General features: G+C 47.7%; 1 protein-coding gene across 1 annotated transcript in view; it reads right to left on the bottom strand.

Moving 5' to 3' along the window:
* Positions 1 to 17879, bottom strand: part of GALNT12 (polypeptide N-acetylgalactosaminyltransferase 12) — a 44203-nt gene that overhangs the window by 16569 nt on the left and 9755 nt on the right. The window contains 4 exon segments of the mRNA XM_021066576.1: positions 95 to 212; positions 3267 to 3452; positions 5953 to 6142; positions 11330 to 11499. Of these exon segments, the coding sequence (XP_020922235.1) occupies positions 95 to 212; positions 3267 to 3452; positions 5953 to 6142; positions 11330 to 11499 (664 nt within the window).

The following is a 17879-nucleotide window of genomic DNA, read 5'->3' as shown; positions in this document are numbered from 1 at the left end:
AGGACAAGTCTGCCAGGCTCTCCTAGCAAATCCATATTCCCAGAGAGAGAGAACAGGATAAGAATGAGTCCAAACAGGAGTCTGAAATACTTACCCTAAAGGAAAACTCGAGGTTCTCTCCTCCCCAAACTTCCATTCCTGTATCATAAGCCCCCAGGTATTCAAAATATTTCTTACTCACGGCAAACAGCCCACCAGCCATGGTTGGAGACCTAGAAGTGTGTGAATCATAATTCAATGTAAGCAGCAGGAAACCATCACAGGGAGTTGAATCCCTTCCCACCATCTCCCCAGAAAAGCGTACTCTGAGTTCACACTCTGTGCCGAGTGCTAAGCTGGGCTGGAGTCACTGACATGCCCACAGCCCTACCCTGGGGAGGCTTACGCACATCTCACCAGGCAGACACAGAACTCTGTGGAGTGACTAAGGGTGACCTGGGGCCCAGTGGGAACACAAAGGAGGCCAGGAGACGGGGGCAGGCAGCTTCTAAGTTTCTGCAGAAAGAAGAGGAGTTAGCCAAGGAGAGAATGGAATGGATTTCCGAGAAGACGTGAGCACAGGCAAAGGCCTACGGGTGAGAGAAACCCTTCTATTTCTAGCAGCACAGATACAAGAAGAAATGAGAAGAGAGACCAGGAATCTGAGAGGATGGCAGGTACCTGGCTGAAGTGGCCCTGGCCACAGAGTCACCGGGCAGCACTCACTGATGCCCTCTGGAGGCCGAAAGAGACAATTCTGGCATCTTAAAGCTTCCCCAAGGGCCTGAGCCTCTCCTGCTGGAGAGGCCCCACCGCCAGGACCCACACGGCCAGCTCCAGCCTGCGCCTCCGTCGGCCCTGTTTTCTCCCTGTCAGGTTCACTTAGGAAAAGGCACCTTCAGAAGTGGCCCAAGGCTTTCATCCAACCACAGCAGAAAGCGGCAGGGTCCACCCACCACAGAGATGCAGATGCAAAGGAAGAAATTCAGAAATGGGGAAATATGTAACATGAAGAGCCTAACGGTTTGAAATGCTAAGATCTTCCAGCAGTGCTTCTGGGCTCTGACCAAGTATTGGCTTTCCCTGCTCTCCAAGCTCTGAGCCAGTGAGAACAGGACCACAAGACCGTGGAAGGGAAGGTAGGGAAGGTTCTGGACTACAAAGCACTTTCATGCGTGTTCATTCTAAAAGTCTAAGAAACAGACAGGGTGGATATAATTAATTCAATGTAAGCAGCAGGAAACCTATTTCACGGATAAGAAAACTGAGGCCTAGGGATATGACAGGAGGGGAAGGACAGCTGGCCACAATGTGCCAGTGTGTGTGTGTGTGTGTGTGTGTGTGTGTGTGTGTAGAGTGGGGACAAGTGGGGGTGTGGAGTTCATATCAGCATCACAAGCTGCATATTTGACCTGGGTAAGATCCTTCCCACTCAGCGCCTCAGGTTCCAAACCTGCTGAGTGAGGGGCTGGGTAGGATGCTCTGCTCAGGGCTCCCACAGAAGCCCACATGCCATCCTTGAGTCCTCCTCCCCTTCCCATTCTGTTCCTCCCAATTCTCCCACCTCAACATCTCTGGCGTCTACCATGTCCTTCCATCTTCTCCTGCACCATCACCTCTGACCTGGAAGACTGCAATGCCTCCCAGTGGTGCCCCTGTCTGCAGCCCTGACCCCTCTGGGCCCCCCACCCTCTAGACTCCCCCAAGCAGAGTCTTTAAAGAATATAACAGCCTGAGGTCATTTCCAGCTCAAATGCCTTCAGTGGCTTCTAACCACTCAGGCTAAGTCCAAACCCCTTTCCTTGGCCTCCGACGCTGGATGTGAGTTGGCCTCATTCACTTCTCCAGCCCCTCTCTAAGCACTATCTCCACACTCGTTCCACCCCAGCCAGTAGCGGGTCTTCCCAAGGTCAGGACTCAGGTGGAAAGATTCAGAAGGCCAGGTGCCAGACATGGGTGCAGATCTGTAACACCATTTCCGGTTCAATACCCCAGCAATAAAGCTGAAGTCTGATCTCCATCTGTGGTTCAACTCAGAAGGAGAGGAAAGCCAAACTATTACTCCAACACCTCAAGCACAAGGGCAGCCCAGCCCCACGTGAACCCACTTACTCAGACTCAGGCTTAGCCGCTGGCCAAAGCTGGCCCCTGCGCCCCCAGGATCAGTCACCCCAGTTCAAAAGGTGCCTGACAGTGTGTCCTCAAAATATTAGCCATGGAATTATCATATGACCCAGCAATTCCACTCCTAGGTATATATTCCAGAGAACTGAAAACAGTGACTCAAAAGGATAGTAGTACACTGTGTTCACGGAGCATTATTTACAATGACCAGACTGAAGAAATAACCCAACTGTTCATCAACAGGTCTCCAGATAAATCAAAAGTGGATGTGTATGCAGTGGAATATTATTCAGCCATAAAAAGGAATGAAGTTCTCGAAGAACGTTGAAAACACCGTGTTAAGGAAAAGAAGTTAGACACAAAAAGGTAAATACTGTGCAACTCCATTTATGTGTGGCATACAGAACAGGAAAATCCAGAGAGACAGAGAGTAAAACAGAAGTTACCAGAGGTTAGAAGAGGGGAGGAAAGGGAGTTATTGATGAATAGGTATAGGTTTCTACAGAGGTTGATGCAAAAGTTCTGGAAATATGTAGAGGTTGACAATATTGTGAATGTGCTTGACGCCACTGAACTGTTAATTTAAAAATGGTTAAAATGGTCAAAATGAGGAGTTCCCTCATCATTAAAGATCAAGTTTGGTCACTGCTATGACACAGATTAGATCCCTGGCCTGGGAACTCCTGCACACCACAGGCACAGCCAAAAAAAAAAAAGGTTAAAATGGTAAATTTTATGTTATCCATATATTACCACAATTTTTTTTTGTCTTTTGTCTTTTTAGGGCTGCACCCACGGTATATGGAGGTTCCCCTAATCGGAGTCATAGGGAGTTATAGTTGCTGGCCTATGCCACAGCCCATGGCAATGCCAGATCCTTAACCCACTGAGTGAGGCCAGGGATCGAATCTGCAACCTCAAGGTTCCTAGTCGGGTTTGTTTCCACTGTGCCACGACAGGAAGTCCATATCTTACCACAATTTTTAAAATAAAAACATATATATCAATATAAAATCTACATGTGTAGGAAAGATTTTTCATAAATATAAACAAATACTCTGGAAAAAGCAAGGAGAGGCAGCAGCTAACCATCCCTCCTAAGGGCCTTGATTGACAAGTCGGCCAGACGCAATGAGCCATGCTCAGAGAGGCCGACCCCTGACCTGATGACATCGATGGGGGACTTCATGCGGAGCCTCTCCCTCTCGGGAACCACGTGCCATGTGAACACGAGCCTCCAGTCAAACCCGCCGATCTGGGGCTCCCTGGAGTTCCCCATGTACTCGAAGGTATTCCAGTCGATCACGTCAATCACAGGGCACACCACTGCCGACTCTTTTTCGTGAATCCTGAAATAAACACCCAGAACACCCCTTCAGTCCAATGTGTGCAGGCAGCAGGAGGACAATTAGGACATCTGAGAATTCATTCTGCTCAGCCGTCTACTAGAAAGAGGAACACCTATATGAGAAAGACCTGCTTCTCTTGTTCCAGGTGTCTGCAATCGAGTCAGCCCTGGCAGGTGAGCATCACGGGGGACACGGGGTCGGGGGCGGGGGAGGAGGGAAGCAAGGATTCTGGCCTTGACATGAATAGTCATATTTTCATAGACTGCATGAGTAGTCAGCACAGCCTTAATATTCTGATTCCATCTAGGATTATTCTGGCTAAACCTGAATCCCTGTCTAAAAGTCATGATGTAAAAACCAAAGCTAATGAAAAACAGAGAGCAGATTTTCACTTTCTCAAGACTGCAAGAGATTTCTTCATTTAATTACAATGAAACATTTTAAAGTCAAGAAATAATTCTGTCCCGATGAACAGAGGTGTACCCAGATCAAAGGGTTTGCTTTGGAGTTCGAAGCTAAATTTTAGCCCTGCCCCTAATTCACTGTGTGATGTAAGTGGAGTCACCTAACCTCTCAGAGCCTGTTGTCTCCTGTGTAACACTGAGCAATAGTTCCTACTCGTAGGGTTAATGTGGACTCCCTAAAGGAATGTTTATAAGAGGCTGCAAAGAACCTAGAACTACTGCTATTCTTTTCTTTAATATTTATAATTATTAAATGTTACCTAGAGTATAAAATGAGATAGTTTCCTGTTGCAGGGATCAGCCTGTGCACATGCTTAAGCAGTTCCCTCCACCATCATTCCTACAAGTGCAGTCAACCTTCAGCATGCTTCCAGACTGTGCTTCTTTGCATTGACAGTACATCAGGAAACATGACTTGAGACTGCACCATGTGTGAACACTCTGTTTCTCTGAGTTACATTTCAGAAGCATTTCTTTAGAATTCGAGACCTATAAATTATAAACATGGGACTTGCAGTCAAGCTGATTAGAACCAGGAGTAGCCTAATTTTTATAAGAAAAGGAAAACCAGGGGGAGCCAGCACTTGAAATAAAGAATTCTGATTCATGGTTAAAGAACATGCAGGTCCAGAAGCAGTGGTAACTGGGTAGGGCTTCTGGCATCTTATGAGTCAGGGACCATGCCAGGGCCCACCCAGAGATTCAGATCCAAATAATCTGCCATAAGACTGGGGGTTTTAAAAGTTACCTAGTTGTTTCTAATAGGTAACTAGGAGAGAATCCCTTTGTCTCCAGGTTTGGAGCAAGGATGTGATGGGGGGATGGGTGGTACTGCCTCGCTTTCTCCAAAGGGTGGGCTGGAGTGAAGCAAAATTCTAGGTGGGATTGATAACTCAGCTAAAGGGGAAAAGTGCCCCCACCGTGACTTCAGACAGGCCTAGAGGCCGCCCTCCGTATGTACACTGCGGGAAGGGGGAAAGGCTAACCCACTAGTCCAGGTCCCAGAGGGAACACCCAGCTGTCACTATGTCCTAAATAATCTCATACTCCATCACTGGCCTGACAAACCCTGAGTCCTTGCTGCTGGCGAAGCTCATCAGAGCTGGGGGGGAGAATGAGGCAGCGAGAGGCAGGGCAGCAGGAGATGGCAGGCAGAGCTTGGTCTCACGCAGGAAGGGAGGCGAAGGGTCCCCAGCTCTTCCAGACAGACCCTGACAACCAAACCAAGCTGTAGGCCCATAGAAAGCAATTTGCCAAATGCACAGACCCTGATCCTCCAGCCCTTCACCCACTCCACACGGTGGGCTGGGCGGGGACCAAACAGAGACCTCAGACCCTCCTCTCCCACCTGGAGGAGCTCTGGGCTTACCGGCCCAGCTCCTGATGCAGAATCAGGAGAATGGTAAGGGAGAGAGGGAAGAGAAGAGAGCAAGTGTCAGCCCAGAGGCAGGTGGGAGGGTGAGCCTAAGAGGCTGTGGGACAGCAGGTGAAATGGCCTTGAAGACATGGCCACTATGCTTTCATGACTCAAAAAATATATATATTAAAAATTGTATGCCTATATTGATATAAACACAATTCAGGCTAGATTCATTATTACATATTCATTATTATATTCATTTTCTCTTCTGATTTGAAAAGAAATTAACATAAAGTTGTTTCAAGTTTCCTGGGTAGGCCCTAGGCATTGCAGGTACTGAATGCCATGGATAACTCAGCCCAGCTTGGAATGTATATTCCCAGGAATGTGATTCTCTATGATTGATGATATTTTTTTCTTGGTTGATCATACTATTTTCTACAATAAGTGTGGATAATAAGCAGTCATAAAAGCAAACACGCATCTAGGACCTCCTGTGTGCCGGCACGTTCTAAACACCATCCATGTATTAAATCATTTACCAGCCTCCACAGCGCCTGGAGGTAGGGACTGTTCTAAGCCCAGGGACAGAGGCTTTGTCCATGGAGCACCTGATTCCAGTTTGTTCAGTTTGCTTAGGGACCCCCCCCCCACCTCCCATGCACAGCTCGCGCACCTCTGCAGCAGCGGCTCCAGCCAGCCCTCATGGCACTCGCAGTGGCAGTCCAGGAAGGTCAGCACATCACCCTTGGCCACGGAAGCCCCCAGCAGCCGTGCTCGCACCAGGCCCTCCCTCTTGTTGGCGCGGATCAGGCGGACCTTGGGCAGCTTGGCAAGCTCAATAGCCAGGCGCTCCTTCAGGTGCTCTGGAGAGGCAAGAGGGACACTGAAGGTCATGGCCACACATCTCTGGCCAGGGTCTCCCTGTCCCGTAAAGAAGAATAAGTAGACACAAGCCTCCTTTGCCCTGTACCAGGGACATTGTCACCGCACCCAGAACCGAAGGTGGAAGCCCAAAGGTCCCAAAGGGGAGGCTGGGGTGGAAGATTCTAGAACCACAAAGACGCTCTCTCAAAAGATACGCACATTGAATTGTCGCTCTGAAATGGGTGAATGTGGCATGTGGATATATCTCAGTAAAGCTATTACCACCCCCCCAATACCTTGACTTTATTTAAATAAAAAGCACAAGAACCATCTAACCATAATTTCCCTGAAAAATTGTAAATAAAATTTTGTTCATTTATGTTAATTATGTAATACATCATAAAATGTTACTTTATATAGAATTACAGTAACATAAATCTTATTCCTAAAAATTACATTAATGCAAATTTTCTCAGAAGCATATTTCACTTGACACTGTAATATAATGGCAGCCAACATTAGAAGGCCTAACATGCTAACTACTGCCCAAGTGATTCATGAGTCTTACAGCAAACATAGGAGATAAGTACTACTACTGTCCCCATTTTATAGATGCAAATTTTTTTTTTTTTTTTTTTTTTTTTTTTTTTTTTTTTTTTTTTTTTTTTTATAGATGCGAATATTGAGGCTAGAGAGGCTGATGTGCCAAGGTCCCGGAGCAAGTGGGCTGAGGTACCATGATTTAGACGCAGGGACTCTGGCTTGAGTCCACAGGCTTAACACTGCCTCTAGCTAGAATTTTGGGGGTTTTTTTCACTTAGAGTTTTTTGAAATTATAGTTGATTTACAATATTTTGTCAATTTTTGCTGTACAGCAAAATGACCCAGTCATACATATATATATATACATTCTTTTCCTCACATTCTCCTCCAACATGTTCCATCACAAGTGACTACATAGAGTTCCCTGCGTTATACAGTAGGATCTCACTGCTTAGCCACTTCAGATGCAATAGTTTGCATCTTCTGACCCCAAACTCCTAGTCCATCCCACTCTCTCCCTCTCCCCTTGGCAACCACAAGTCTATTCTCCATGTCCATGAGTTCGTCTCTTTTCTATAAATAGGTTCATTTGTGCCTTATATTAGATTCCAGATACAGAGCTTTCTCCTACAGCTTCTCATCCTTATTAAATCCAAAACTTGTCAGGAGAACGTGCTTATTCTATTTTTTGCAGAAGAGCAAAGGAGCCCTTAAGAGTTGAAAAGGCCTACACATAGGGCTGGCCCTGGGACTCCTGACTCCCCACACAGGCTCTGGGACACGAGGCCAGGATTCACACCCTTCAATGGGTCAGGTGGAGGCAAGGGAGAACCACTCAGGCAAAATAAAAATGAGAGAATTTTCCCATATCAGTATGGGCTTCATCTCACAGTCCTCCTCAATCATCAGTGAAGAGGAATACTTTGGAAAATGTTCTAAGTGCTTCGTTGTTTGTGAATGTTTCCTTAAATATTCTTTTTCTTTTTTTTCTTTTCTTTTTTTCTTTTTAGGGCCACACTCATGGCATATGGAGGTTCCCAGGCTAGGGGTGGAATCAGAGCCGCAGCTGCCGGCCTACGCCACAGCCACAGCAACACCAGATCCAAGCCATGTCTGTGACCAACCCCACAGCTCACAGCAACACCAGATCTTTAACCCACTGAGCAAGGCCAGGGATCAAACTTGGGTCCTCATGGATGCTAGTCAGATACGTTTCTGCTGAGTCACAATGGGAACTCCCCCCTTAAATATTCTTGCTACTTAAACAAAAAACAAAGAAACATTCATTGGTTGATTTTTTTCAACCCTAAATATAACTGCACATAAGCTGATGGCTAGAATAAGCGGGGTGACTTCCCCAGCGAGGCTAATTAGTGGCAGGGCCGAGTGAACACACAGGAAAATGCTGGCGCAGCCTCCCAGCACTCATTATGGGTTTGGTCTGCATCAATCTTCTGTCTGCCTGAACTGCCTTCCCCCACCCTGGAAGGGCTGACACCCCCTCATCAGCTCAGACTGACACTGCAGGAAGGGGAAGAAGGGGAGGGCAGGACGTTCTCCTCCAGCACAGGCTGAGGGAGGCATCCTGCCAGCTTTACGAATGACCACGATGGGGAAGGGAGGCCTTGGCCCCACAGAGTCTGACATTTACAGGGAACTAGGCTGTGCTGGAAGGGGTTCAGACCCTATTCCTGTCTGCTGAGAAGCTGCGTAATGCCACGAAGAGAAAATAATCTGATATGTGCTCCTGAACGAATACATTTCTGAAATGTTTTCGGCACATTACAGGCTTTTTTAACTATTTCATAACAACGGAAGTTATCACTGAACAACTGCTAGCAATGTGCCAGGCCCTGACCTAGCAAGCTACTGCTTTCATCTCATTTCATCCTCACAATGACCCTGCGAGGTGGGAACCACTAAGATGCCGTTTTACAGGGTTGGAAGCCAAGGCTGGAACTGGTTAAGCTCCTTGCTCAAGGCTGTATGGCTGCAAAGTGTCAGGGCTGGGATTTTAGGCCGTGCAGTGACCCAGAAGCAGTATCCACACAGAAAGATTTAAAGCAACCCTGGGAGGCAAGGAAACGGAGATGCTGGCCCACCACATGCTTCCACATGAGGCTCTGTCCTACCCAGGATCGTATTTATTCCTCACCCCAAGTCTCTGACATGAGTGTAAATAAACCCATTCACAGTCGAGAAACCAAGGCTGAGGAGACACGTGACTTGCCTGAGGTGCTGGGACAAGTTATACTAATGTGCGCCTCAGACCCCTGACCCCAGAACTCAGGGCCTTGCAGGCTACACTCAGCCTCAACCCCCGGCCTGGCTTGCATGCTGCCTTGGGGATTAATACTCACTCTTCCCATGCTTTTCAGCTGAGCACACAGCCAGCCACCACGGTGACAAGTCCAGTCTCCCTTGCAGCCTGGTGTGCAGGTGACCCTGTCTGCTCAATGGGATGTGAGGGCAACTTGCAGGTGTGGCTCCCGGTCCCCTTGAAATCCTTCCACTGACGGGAGTGAGCAGGAGACAGAGAGCCAGCCTGGGCCACGCGGATGGAGGCAGCACACCATCCTCGAGAAGGTAGAGACTCGGGGCAGGAGGAACCGGCCTGAGCACCCTGGAGCTGCCACCTGGCCCCTGTCTGTTTTCCAGATTTGAAGTATGTAAATGTAAATCACTGTTATTTGGCGAGAGCAGCCCAGCACACCCACCAATTAGGACACAGGCACCAGGCTCTGAGGTCAGACAGACCCGCCTCAGAGCCTGAAGCAGCAGTGGCTCTACCCTCATGGGTGGCCCAGGGATGGTGATTCTGTTTGAAACAGGCTCTAGCAAGCAAGCCAGAGCTCTGCCTGTTGCTAGGGCCTTGACACTTTCCCTCACTTAAGCTTAGCTGCCCTCATGTCAGTTACTCGCCTAAGATTTACTGGCTGACTGAGGCTGCAGCATCGACACTATGAACCCCAGCCAGCGAGGACTACAGCAGCACCTACACCCCTCCCCCTTCCATCCTCACCTGCTCCCCACTCCCATGTCCCCCAACATCAGCCTCGCTCCACAGGGCAGCACAGTGAGCCCCCTTGATGGAGCAAGCTTCCTGCTCTCCTGACAGTTCTTGGCCCCCAAAAGGCACCTATAAGCTAAACCTCTGATACTGGCATTCAAGGCGCATCTGCTCTGGTCCTGCACACCTTGCAGCCTCACTCTGGGTCTCCCCAGCAGCTGGTGGTTGGACCCAGAGAACAGCTGCTCATTCCAGCTTCTGCACCTGCTGCTCCCAGCCCACCCCTCTCCCCCAGAACTTCAGTGGGCTGCCCCCTTCTCCACACTCTAGCTCTCAGCTCAAAGGTTGCCTCCTCAGAGAGGCCTGCCCGACCTCCACCAGCGAGAGTGGGCCTGGTCCCCAAGCTCCACCTGCTCCCGTTATTCTTTCAGAGCAATTTCTGCGCCTGCTATACTATCATGTTCTATTATGGTGTCCTATGTTATACTGTGTTGCGATATGTGATGTACGTGTGATATTGTGTCCTGTTCTATTATGTGATACACATGTCAAATTGTGTTGTTATTATGTGATGTATGTATTATGTTCCTTATATGTTTACACACCATCTCTACCCACCTCACTAGAATGTGAATTTTATGAGAGCAGGGTCTTGTCTTATTTCTCATACACCCCCAAAGCCCAGCAAACATTCCAAAGCTGAATAATAAAGAGCCAGCCTGGGACTGCGTGTGAATTGCTGGATCCCAGGTCCATAGGGATGCCGACCACCCTCTCAACAGAATGACTCCCCCTGGCTTCAGTTCTTCCATCTGGGCCCCTTTTTGATCTCATCTCCAACTCAACATGTCCAAAGCCAAACATCCTGCCTTCCTCGCCCACATGTAAGTGGCTTTTGGGCACCACCATTCACCTGGAGACCCAAGCCAGAAGCCGGAGGGCCCTCCTCCCACCTCATCCAGGCTCTGGGCCTGTGGATGCTACCTCCTGGGCATCCCTCGGCCTGCCTGCCTCCCCCACCCTGCCCTCTCAACTGGGCCCCCTGCATGCTCCACACTCTAGCCCAGAGGGAGCCCCCAAAGGGCAAAACTGGTCTCCTGCTTGAAATCCTGCATTGGCGCTCCTGCCCTCAGGACAAAGCCTGGGGTCCAACACCTGTGCCCTCTCTCCCTCTCCCCATCTCCTCTGCTCCCCTAGGCAGGGGCCCTCCATCCTTCCTGAACGACGTGCAGATCCTATACAATCCACCCAGCACTGCACCTCCAAGCCTTTCCACATTCTGTGCTCTCCTCTCGAGATGCCCTCCCTTCACATTTGCTGCCCGCGAACCGCCCAACTTTCAAGACGAAGATCAACACCCTCCCCCCGCCCCCAAGCACCCAGGCAGGGTGAGTCCCTCCTGTGGTAGAGCCTTCTGCCATCATGTCTGCACCCCCTCACACACACACACACACACACACACACACACACACACACACTGGGCTCTGAGCTCCCTGAGGGCAGGGCTGGGCACAGGGGGACGCAGGAAGCTCATCCTCCCAGGCATGCACTGTGTGTCCCATGCCACACTCTCACCTCCCAGGCACAGCCACAGAAGGACAGGCTCCCCCGAGACCCCATGTCAGAGGCTTACCTCGATCGCTGTAGTCATCTACAAGGATAACTTCTTCCAGCAGGATGTCAGGGGACGTCTCAAGGACACTGTAAACCGTCCGAAGGAGTGTTGACCAGGCTTCATTATAAAATGCAATGACGACCGATGTTGTGGGCAAATGGTCATAATCGTATTTCTTCTCTTTGCACCTGCAAATATGACACGACTTCAGGAATCAAGACCCACTGTTGACTGTGCACCAGGCCCAGGCTGGTGCTGAGGATGGAGAGATGACAGAGACACAGGTCATGGTCCCCTGGGGAATAGCAATAATCTGCTGGGATCTTCCAGAGCACCTCATATTCCACTAGAGCCCCAGCGGATTCTCTAAAAAGGTTCTAAAATCAGAGTTCCCTGGTGGTACACTGGGTTAAGGATCTGGAATTGTCACTGCTGTGGCTTGGGTCACTGTGGTAGAGCAGATTCTATCCCTGGCCCATGAACTTCCACATACTAAGGGTATAGCCAAAATGGGAGGAAGGGGAGGAGGGAGGGAGGGAGGAAGGAAGAAGGAAGGAAGAAAGAAGGGGAGGGAGGCAGGAATTAATTCTAAAATGACACACAGCAAGCTGAAACTGTGTGACGCTGTTTTTAAGCTTTAAAGCAATTTTCAGATGGGCATCAACTTATAAAGTCAGCAGAATCAGAAGGGAGGACTGCCATTGCTCCCCGCCCAATAGCTCTCCCTTGTGTCCACACCTTCCTTTGCAATCCCACCTCCAGGCCTGGGCTCAGGCTGCACCCTCTGCCTGGAATGCTCTTTCTCCCTTCCCTGCCTGGCACACTCACTGTCCTTTTTTAAGAATAACTCACTCCAGAGTTCCCGTCGTGGCACAGTGGTTAACGAATCTGACTAGGAACCATGAGGTTGCAGGTCCAGTCCCTGGCCTTGCTCAGTGGGTTAACGATCCAGCGTTGCCGTGAGCTGTGGTGTAGGTTGCAGACGTGGCTCAGATCCTGTGTTGCTGTGGCTCTGGTGTAGGCTGGCGGCTACAGCTCCGATTCAACCCCTAGCCTGGGAACCTCCATATGCCACGGGAGCGGCCCTAGAAAAGCAAAAAGACAAAAAAAAGAATCACTCACTCCACCTCCTCTGGGAAAGCCCTAGACCAGCAGTGTGGGGCAGGTGCTCACCCCTCCTTGCTCTGCCAGCACATTGCCCATGCCTCTGTTTCAGCAGGGCTCACCCTCAGCCCCTCAGAACTCACCATCACTTAAGTCTCCCCCTAGCTTCTCTCAGCAACTTCCCTGCTCTGCATCCCAGCAGCAGCCTTGCTTTCAAAGGTGGCGCATTGGATGCATAAACTGGAGCATGGCTAGGACGCGTGAACATTCCAGGAAAGGCTCTGGAGAGGATGCTGACTGCCTGCCCCCAGTCCCTCTGCCACCACCCTCCCAATTTCATTCTGTGGCAGCCTCTGGTGAGGGAGACACTGAGCTCCCTTCATCTTTCTGGGGCTAGGACTTGACTAGCAGTGATAGCTCCCTCTTTCTTTAGAAGGATTTTCTGTCACTTTGCAAAGAAGGTTCCTCACTGGCACAGAATTCTCTCCAAGGACTAGGCAGTACCTGGAAATCAGGACATGGCTGAGAGCAAGATAGGGAAGGAGGAAAAACCCACGAGGGCCACCAGGGTTTGAATGCTGAGCTGGCTAAAGGCGAGACCAAGGGGTGGGCTGGAAATGCGTGAAGATAAGCGCTGCAGACTGGCCAGGCTCCTGGGGCAGAAAGGGAAGGTCTTACAGAGAGGCTGAGTGACAGAACAAGGCAATGGAGAACCGAGCTGGGTGAGGGTGAAACTAACATCTATTGATTATCTACCACGTGCCAGGCACTGTACCAGTGGGCCCTGTATCAGTCAGTCACCAATCATTTCCTGATCGTCTACTATGTGGCAGAGAGGCCAAGCCCCTGCTCCCACAGAGCTTCCAAGTGGGGATAATAATCAAGTAAGCAAACATATCAATAATTATTTAATGTTAGGGTGCTTAGAGAGCAACTACAGAGGTGGGGAGGGAGGGAGGGGGCAGCCACAGAACAGGAAATCAGGGAGGGCCTCTCCAGGAGGTGACAGGATGAGATTTGAATAACAAGGGACCCAGTCCCACGAAAAGCAGAAAAGCCCTTTGTGTCAATTTATTTCTTTGTGTGTTGTTGTTGTTTTTTTTCCTTTTATTTTAGTAAGTGGAGAGAATAGTGTAAGAAGTTTCTGTGCAGCTTTCACCTAACTTCAAGAGTCCTTAAGGCATGGTCTTGATTTCATCTACGTCCTCATCCACTCCCCCACCCCAAACTATTTTTAAGCAAATTCAGCCTATCGAAGTATCCATAAATATTTCAACAGGTACCTCTAAAAGACAAAGATTCTTCTTCATAATGAACACAGCAGAGTTTCCTTCATGGCTCAGTAGTTAACGAACCCAATTAGGATCCATGAGGATGTGGGTTCGATCCTTGGCCTCGCTCAGTGGGTTAAGGATCAGGCGTTGCCATGAGCTGTGGTGTAGGTCACAGACACCACTCAGATCCCGCTTTGTTGTGGCTGTGATGCAGGCCGGCAGCTGTAGCTCCGATTTGACCCCTAGCCGGGGAACTTCCACATGCCGCAGGCCCTGCTCTGAAGAAAAAAAAAAAAAATGAACACAGCATCATTGCAACATTTTTAAAAATTAGCAGTTCCTCAATGTTATCACATCTCCAGTCTATTAAGTGTTCATCAAAATTCTTTTATGAACTAATAAGAAAGATATGTGCTACCAGCCACAATTGCAGGATGCTCTTGAGACATTCTAATTTCAAAAACGTCTAAATATTTTTTTAAATGCCTTAGAATGGAGGAAATGCAGTACTTTGTTTCATTCTCAAAACTTCTTCCTATGTTAGTATTTATTGTTCCCATTTTATAAACAAGGCTCAGAGAGGCAGGAGTAATCTGGGCACTTCACAGAGTGCCTACAAGTCTGTATGTACTTGGCTGAGCTCCTTGTGTCCAGAGGTCTCATCACGGATTCTGGCTCAAGCCTCTGACCCTGCAGAAAGCTCAGGTGAGCCACCAGAGTCTAAATAAAGATCCCTACATCCCATCTCCCCAACCAGCCCTCTCTCTTACCAAGACATGGGCAATTCCTCCTTTCCTCCCTCTTAGGGTCTTCTAAGGAGCTCCAGCTCCCTCTACCCATACGCCAGGATAGCTTCTGCAGAGGGGCTGCCAGGGCCCTGCTGCCACTGGGGTAGCCTATGCACGTGAACAGGCTTATCCGAGAGTCTCTGATAGGGGCTCGTGCTCCCCAGCCCCCTGTAAGCTCTCACGCCTGCTACATCTGGAGGCCCAGCTCTGGGCACTGAAAGAAAAGTCAGGCGAGGTTGGAGGCAGGGTGTCTAAAGCGATAGGGCAAACCCAGCAGCCCTAGCCAGCAGGATGTGAGTCCCTGGACACTCTGGGATTCCACAGCCGTAGAAGTGGTTTCTTAACACTGTGCTCCACAGAGGGGAGCAGCCCACACTCAAGGGGAGGAGAATTAGGCTCCGTGTTTTGAAGGGAAGATTATCAAAGAATTTATAGGTATATTTTAAAACCACCACAAATAAACAGAAGGCAGCAGAAGTGGCAGCATGTGATTTCCAAGACCAGGTCATAAGACACACAAGTCCCTTCTTTGCTCCCTTCCATGGACCACCCATTCTGGAGAAATGCAACTGCTATATAGTGAGGACTCTCCTGTCCCATGGAGAGGTCCATGTGGCAGGAACAGAGGCTTCCAACAGGCAGAACAGCAGTACAAACTTCCTAGCATGTGATGCACCGTCCTCAAAGCAGATCCTCTAGCTCCAATTAAGCCTTGAGATGACAGAAAACCTATGTAGCATTTTGACTTCAACCTCATGAAAGACCCCCCAAGGCAGAGGCACCTAACTATGCCCCAATTCCTGACCTGCAGAATTATGTGAAATAATAGATGTTTAAGTCATTAGGTTTTGTGGTCATACATACACTGAAATAAATTACAAGGAAATTATCAGGAAGCCCAAACTGAGACACATTTTATAAACCAACAGGCCTGTATTCTTTTTAAAAACATGAATGTCCTAACAGACGACAATGAAAGTCTGAGGTACCATTTCAGATTTTCAGAAGAAGACTAAAGAGGCAGGACAACTAAATGTCCTACTTAATTCTCCATTAGATACCAGGTCAGGAAGAAAAAAGTTGCTGTAAAAGTCAGGATACTTAGGAGTTCCCACTGTGGTTCAGAGGCTTAAGAACCCAGCACAGAGTCTGTGAGGATGCAGGTTCAATCCCGGGCCTCCACAGTGGGCTAAGGATCCGGTGTTGCTGTAAGCTTCGAGGTAAGGGCACAGATGGGGCTTGGATCTGGTGTTGCTGTGGCTATGGTGTAGACCATAGCTGCAGCTCTGATTTGGCCCCTAGCTCAGGAACGTCCATATGCTGCAGCAGTGGCCAGAAAAATAAAAAATAATAAATAAATACATAAACGTTAGGATAGTTGGAAACATCCAATATTGCATCAATTTCCTAAATTTGAAAACCACATCAATATATCATAAAGGTCTTTGTTTTTAGAAAATACGCACAGAAGTAACAAAGGATAAAGGATTACCATCTTAGCTTATTCTCGAATATGTACAATATTATAGGATACATATAGAAAGAGAAAAATTAAGTAAATGAGCCAAAATAATGAGTGAGTCTAGGTGAAGGATATAGAGAATTGTGGCTATTCTAGCAAATTTTCTCTGGGTTTGAATTTTTCAAAATGAAAAGTTTAATACAAAAAGAAGGGAAAAAATTTTAAAGTTGTAAACACCAAGCCAATTCTGACCTAATGTATCTCAGTCTTGGTGACCCTAACCATGGCCCTCTCCTTTCTTGTTCATTCCCACTTCTACCAAAATGGGTGTCCTCTGAGGATGTGGAGAAAAGGGAACCCTGTCCACTGCTGGTAGGAATGTAAATTGGCGCAGCCACTATGAAAAACTGTAGGAGGTTCCTGAAAAAACTGAAAATACAACTACCATAGGACCCAGCAATTCCACGGCTGGGTATATATCTGCAAAAAACAAAACACTTAATTCGAAGATACATGTACCCCCAATGTTCACAGCAGCATAATTTACAATTGCAAGATATGGAAGCAACCTGAGGGTCCACCAACAGATGAATGGAAGATGTGGCATATATATACAGTGGATATACAATGGAAAACTACTTAGCCATAGAAAGAATAAAATTTTGACATTTGCAGCAGCATGGATGGACTTGGAGGGCATTATGCTAAGTGAAATAAATCAAACAAGTAAAGATAAATACCATATGGCATTGCTTATATGTGGAATCTAAAAAATAAAACAGGGAGTTCCTGCTATGGCGCAGCAGAAACAAATCTGATGAGTATCCATGAGGATGCAGTTCCATCCCTGGCCTCACCCAGTGAGTCGTGGATCTGGTGTTGCCGTGAGCTTCGGTGTAGGTCGCAGGTGCGGCTCGGAGCCCATGTTGCTATGGCTGTGGTGTAGGCTGGCAGCTATAGTTTCGATTCGACCCCTAGTCTGGGAACTTCCATATGCCCCAAGTGCAGCCCTAAAAAGCAATAAATAAATAAACAAATAATTTAAAATACAACAAATTAATGAACATAACAGAAAAGAAGCAGACTCACAGATAGAGAGAACAAACTAGTGGGTACCAGTGATGGGGGGGCAATATAAGGGTAAGGGAGTGGAAGGCACAAACTATTGGGCGCAGGATAGGCTCAGGGTTTATTGTACAACATGAGGACTATAGTCAATATTTTGTAATAACTGTAAATGAAGGGTAACCCTTAAAATTGTATAAAGTTTTTTTTCAATTTTTAAGAAGAATAGAACAAAATAAAATTTAACAAAAAATCAGAGACAAAAATTCTTTTAATAAAAAATAAATAAATGTTGATGAAACAGAATACAAAAATAAAAACCAAAACCAGCTGTCCTCCTCCAACATATGTTATAGCAAATGGAAAGCACACACATATGTATAAAACATTAATAATTACATCTGGATTTTGGATTTAATACATCTCTGAGTACCAGACAGGCTACACAGAAAAGTTACCACAGCCTACTAGAAGCATCAGAAAGAATTAATTGCTTATACGACATGTAAAAAAATGTTTTGTGAAAACATAAAGATTTTTTGTCTTTAAAAAGAGAAAAAAGGGGAGTTGCCATTGTGGCTCAGTGGTTAACGAATCCGATTAGGAACCATGAGGTTGTGGGTTCCATCCCTGGCCTTGCTCAGTGGGTTAAGGATCTGGCGTTGCCGTGAGCTGTGGTGTAGGTCGCAGATGTGGTTCAGATCCCGAGTTGTTATGGCTGTGGTGTAGACCAGCGACTACAGCTCCGATGAGGCCCCTAGCCTGGGAACCTCCACATGCCATGAGAGCAGCCCTAAAAAAGGCATAAAGACAAAAAAAAAGAAGAAGAAGAAGAAGAAGAAGAAGAAGAAGAAAGAAAGAAAAAAGGTAAAGCT

The sequence above is a fragment of the Sus scrofa genome, chromosome 1 (genome assembly GCF_000003025.6).
Source record: "Sus scrofa isolate TJ Tabasco breed Duroc chromosome 1, Sscrofa11.1, whole genome shotgun sequence".
NCBI classification, from domain to species: domain Eukaryota; kingdom Metazoa; phylum Chordata; class Mammalia; order Artiodactyla; family Suidae; genus Sus; species Sus scrofa.
Note: the sequence above shows the minus strand (reverse complement) of the source record. Positions and strands in the feature narration are given on the sequence as shown.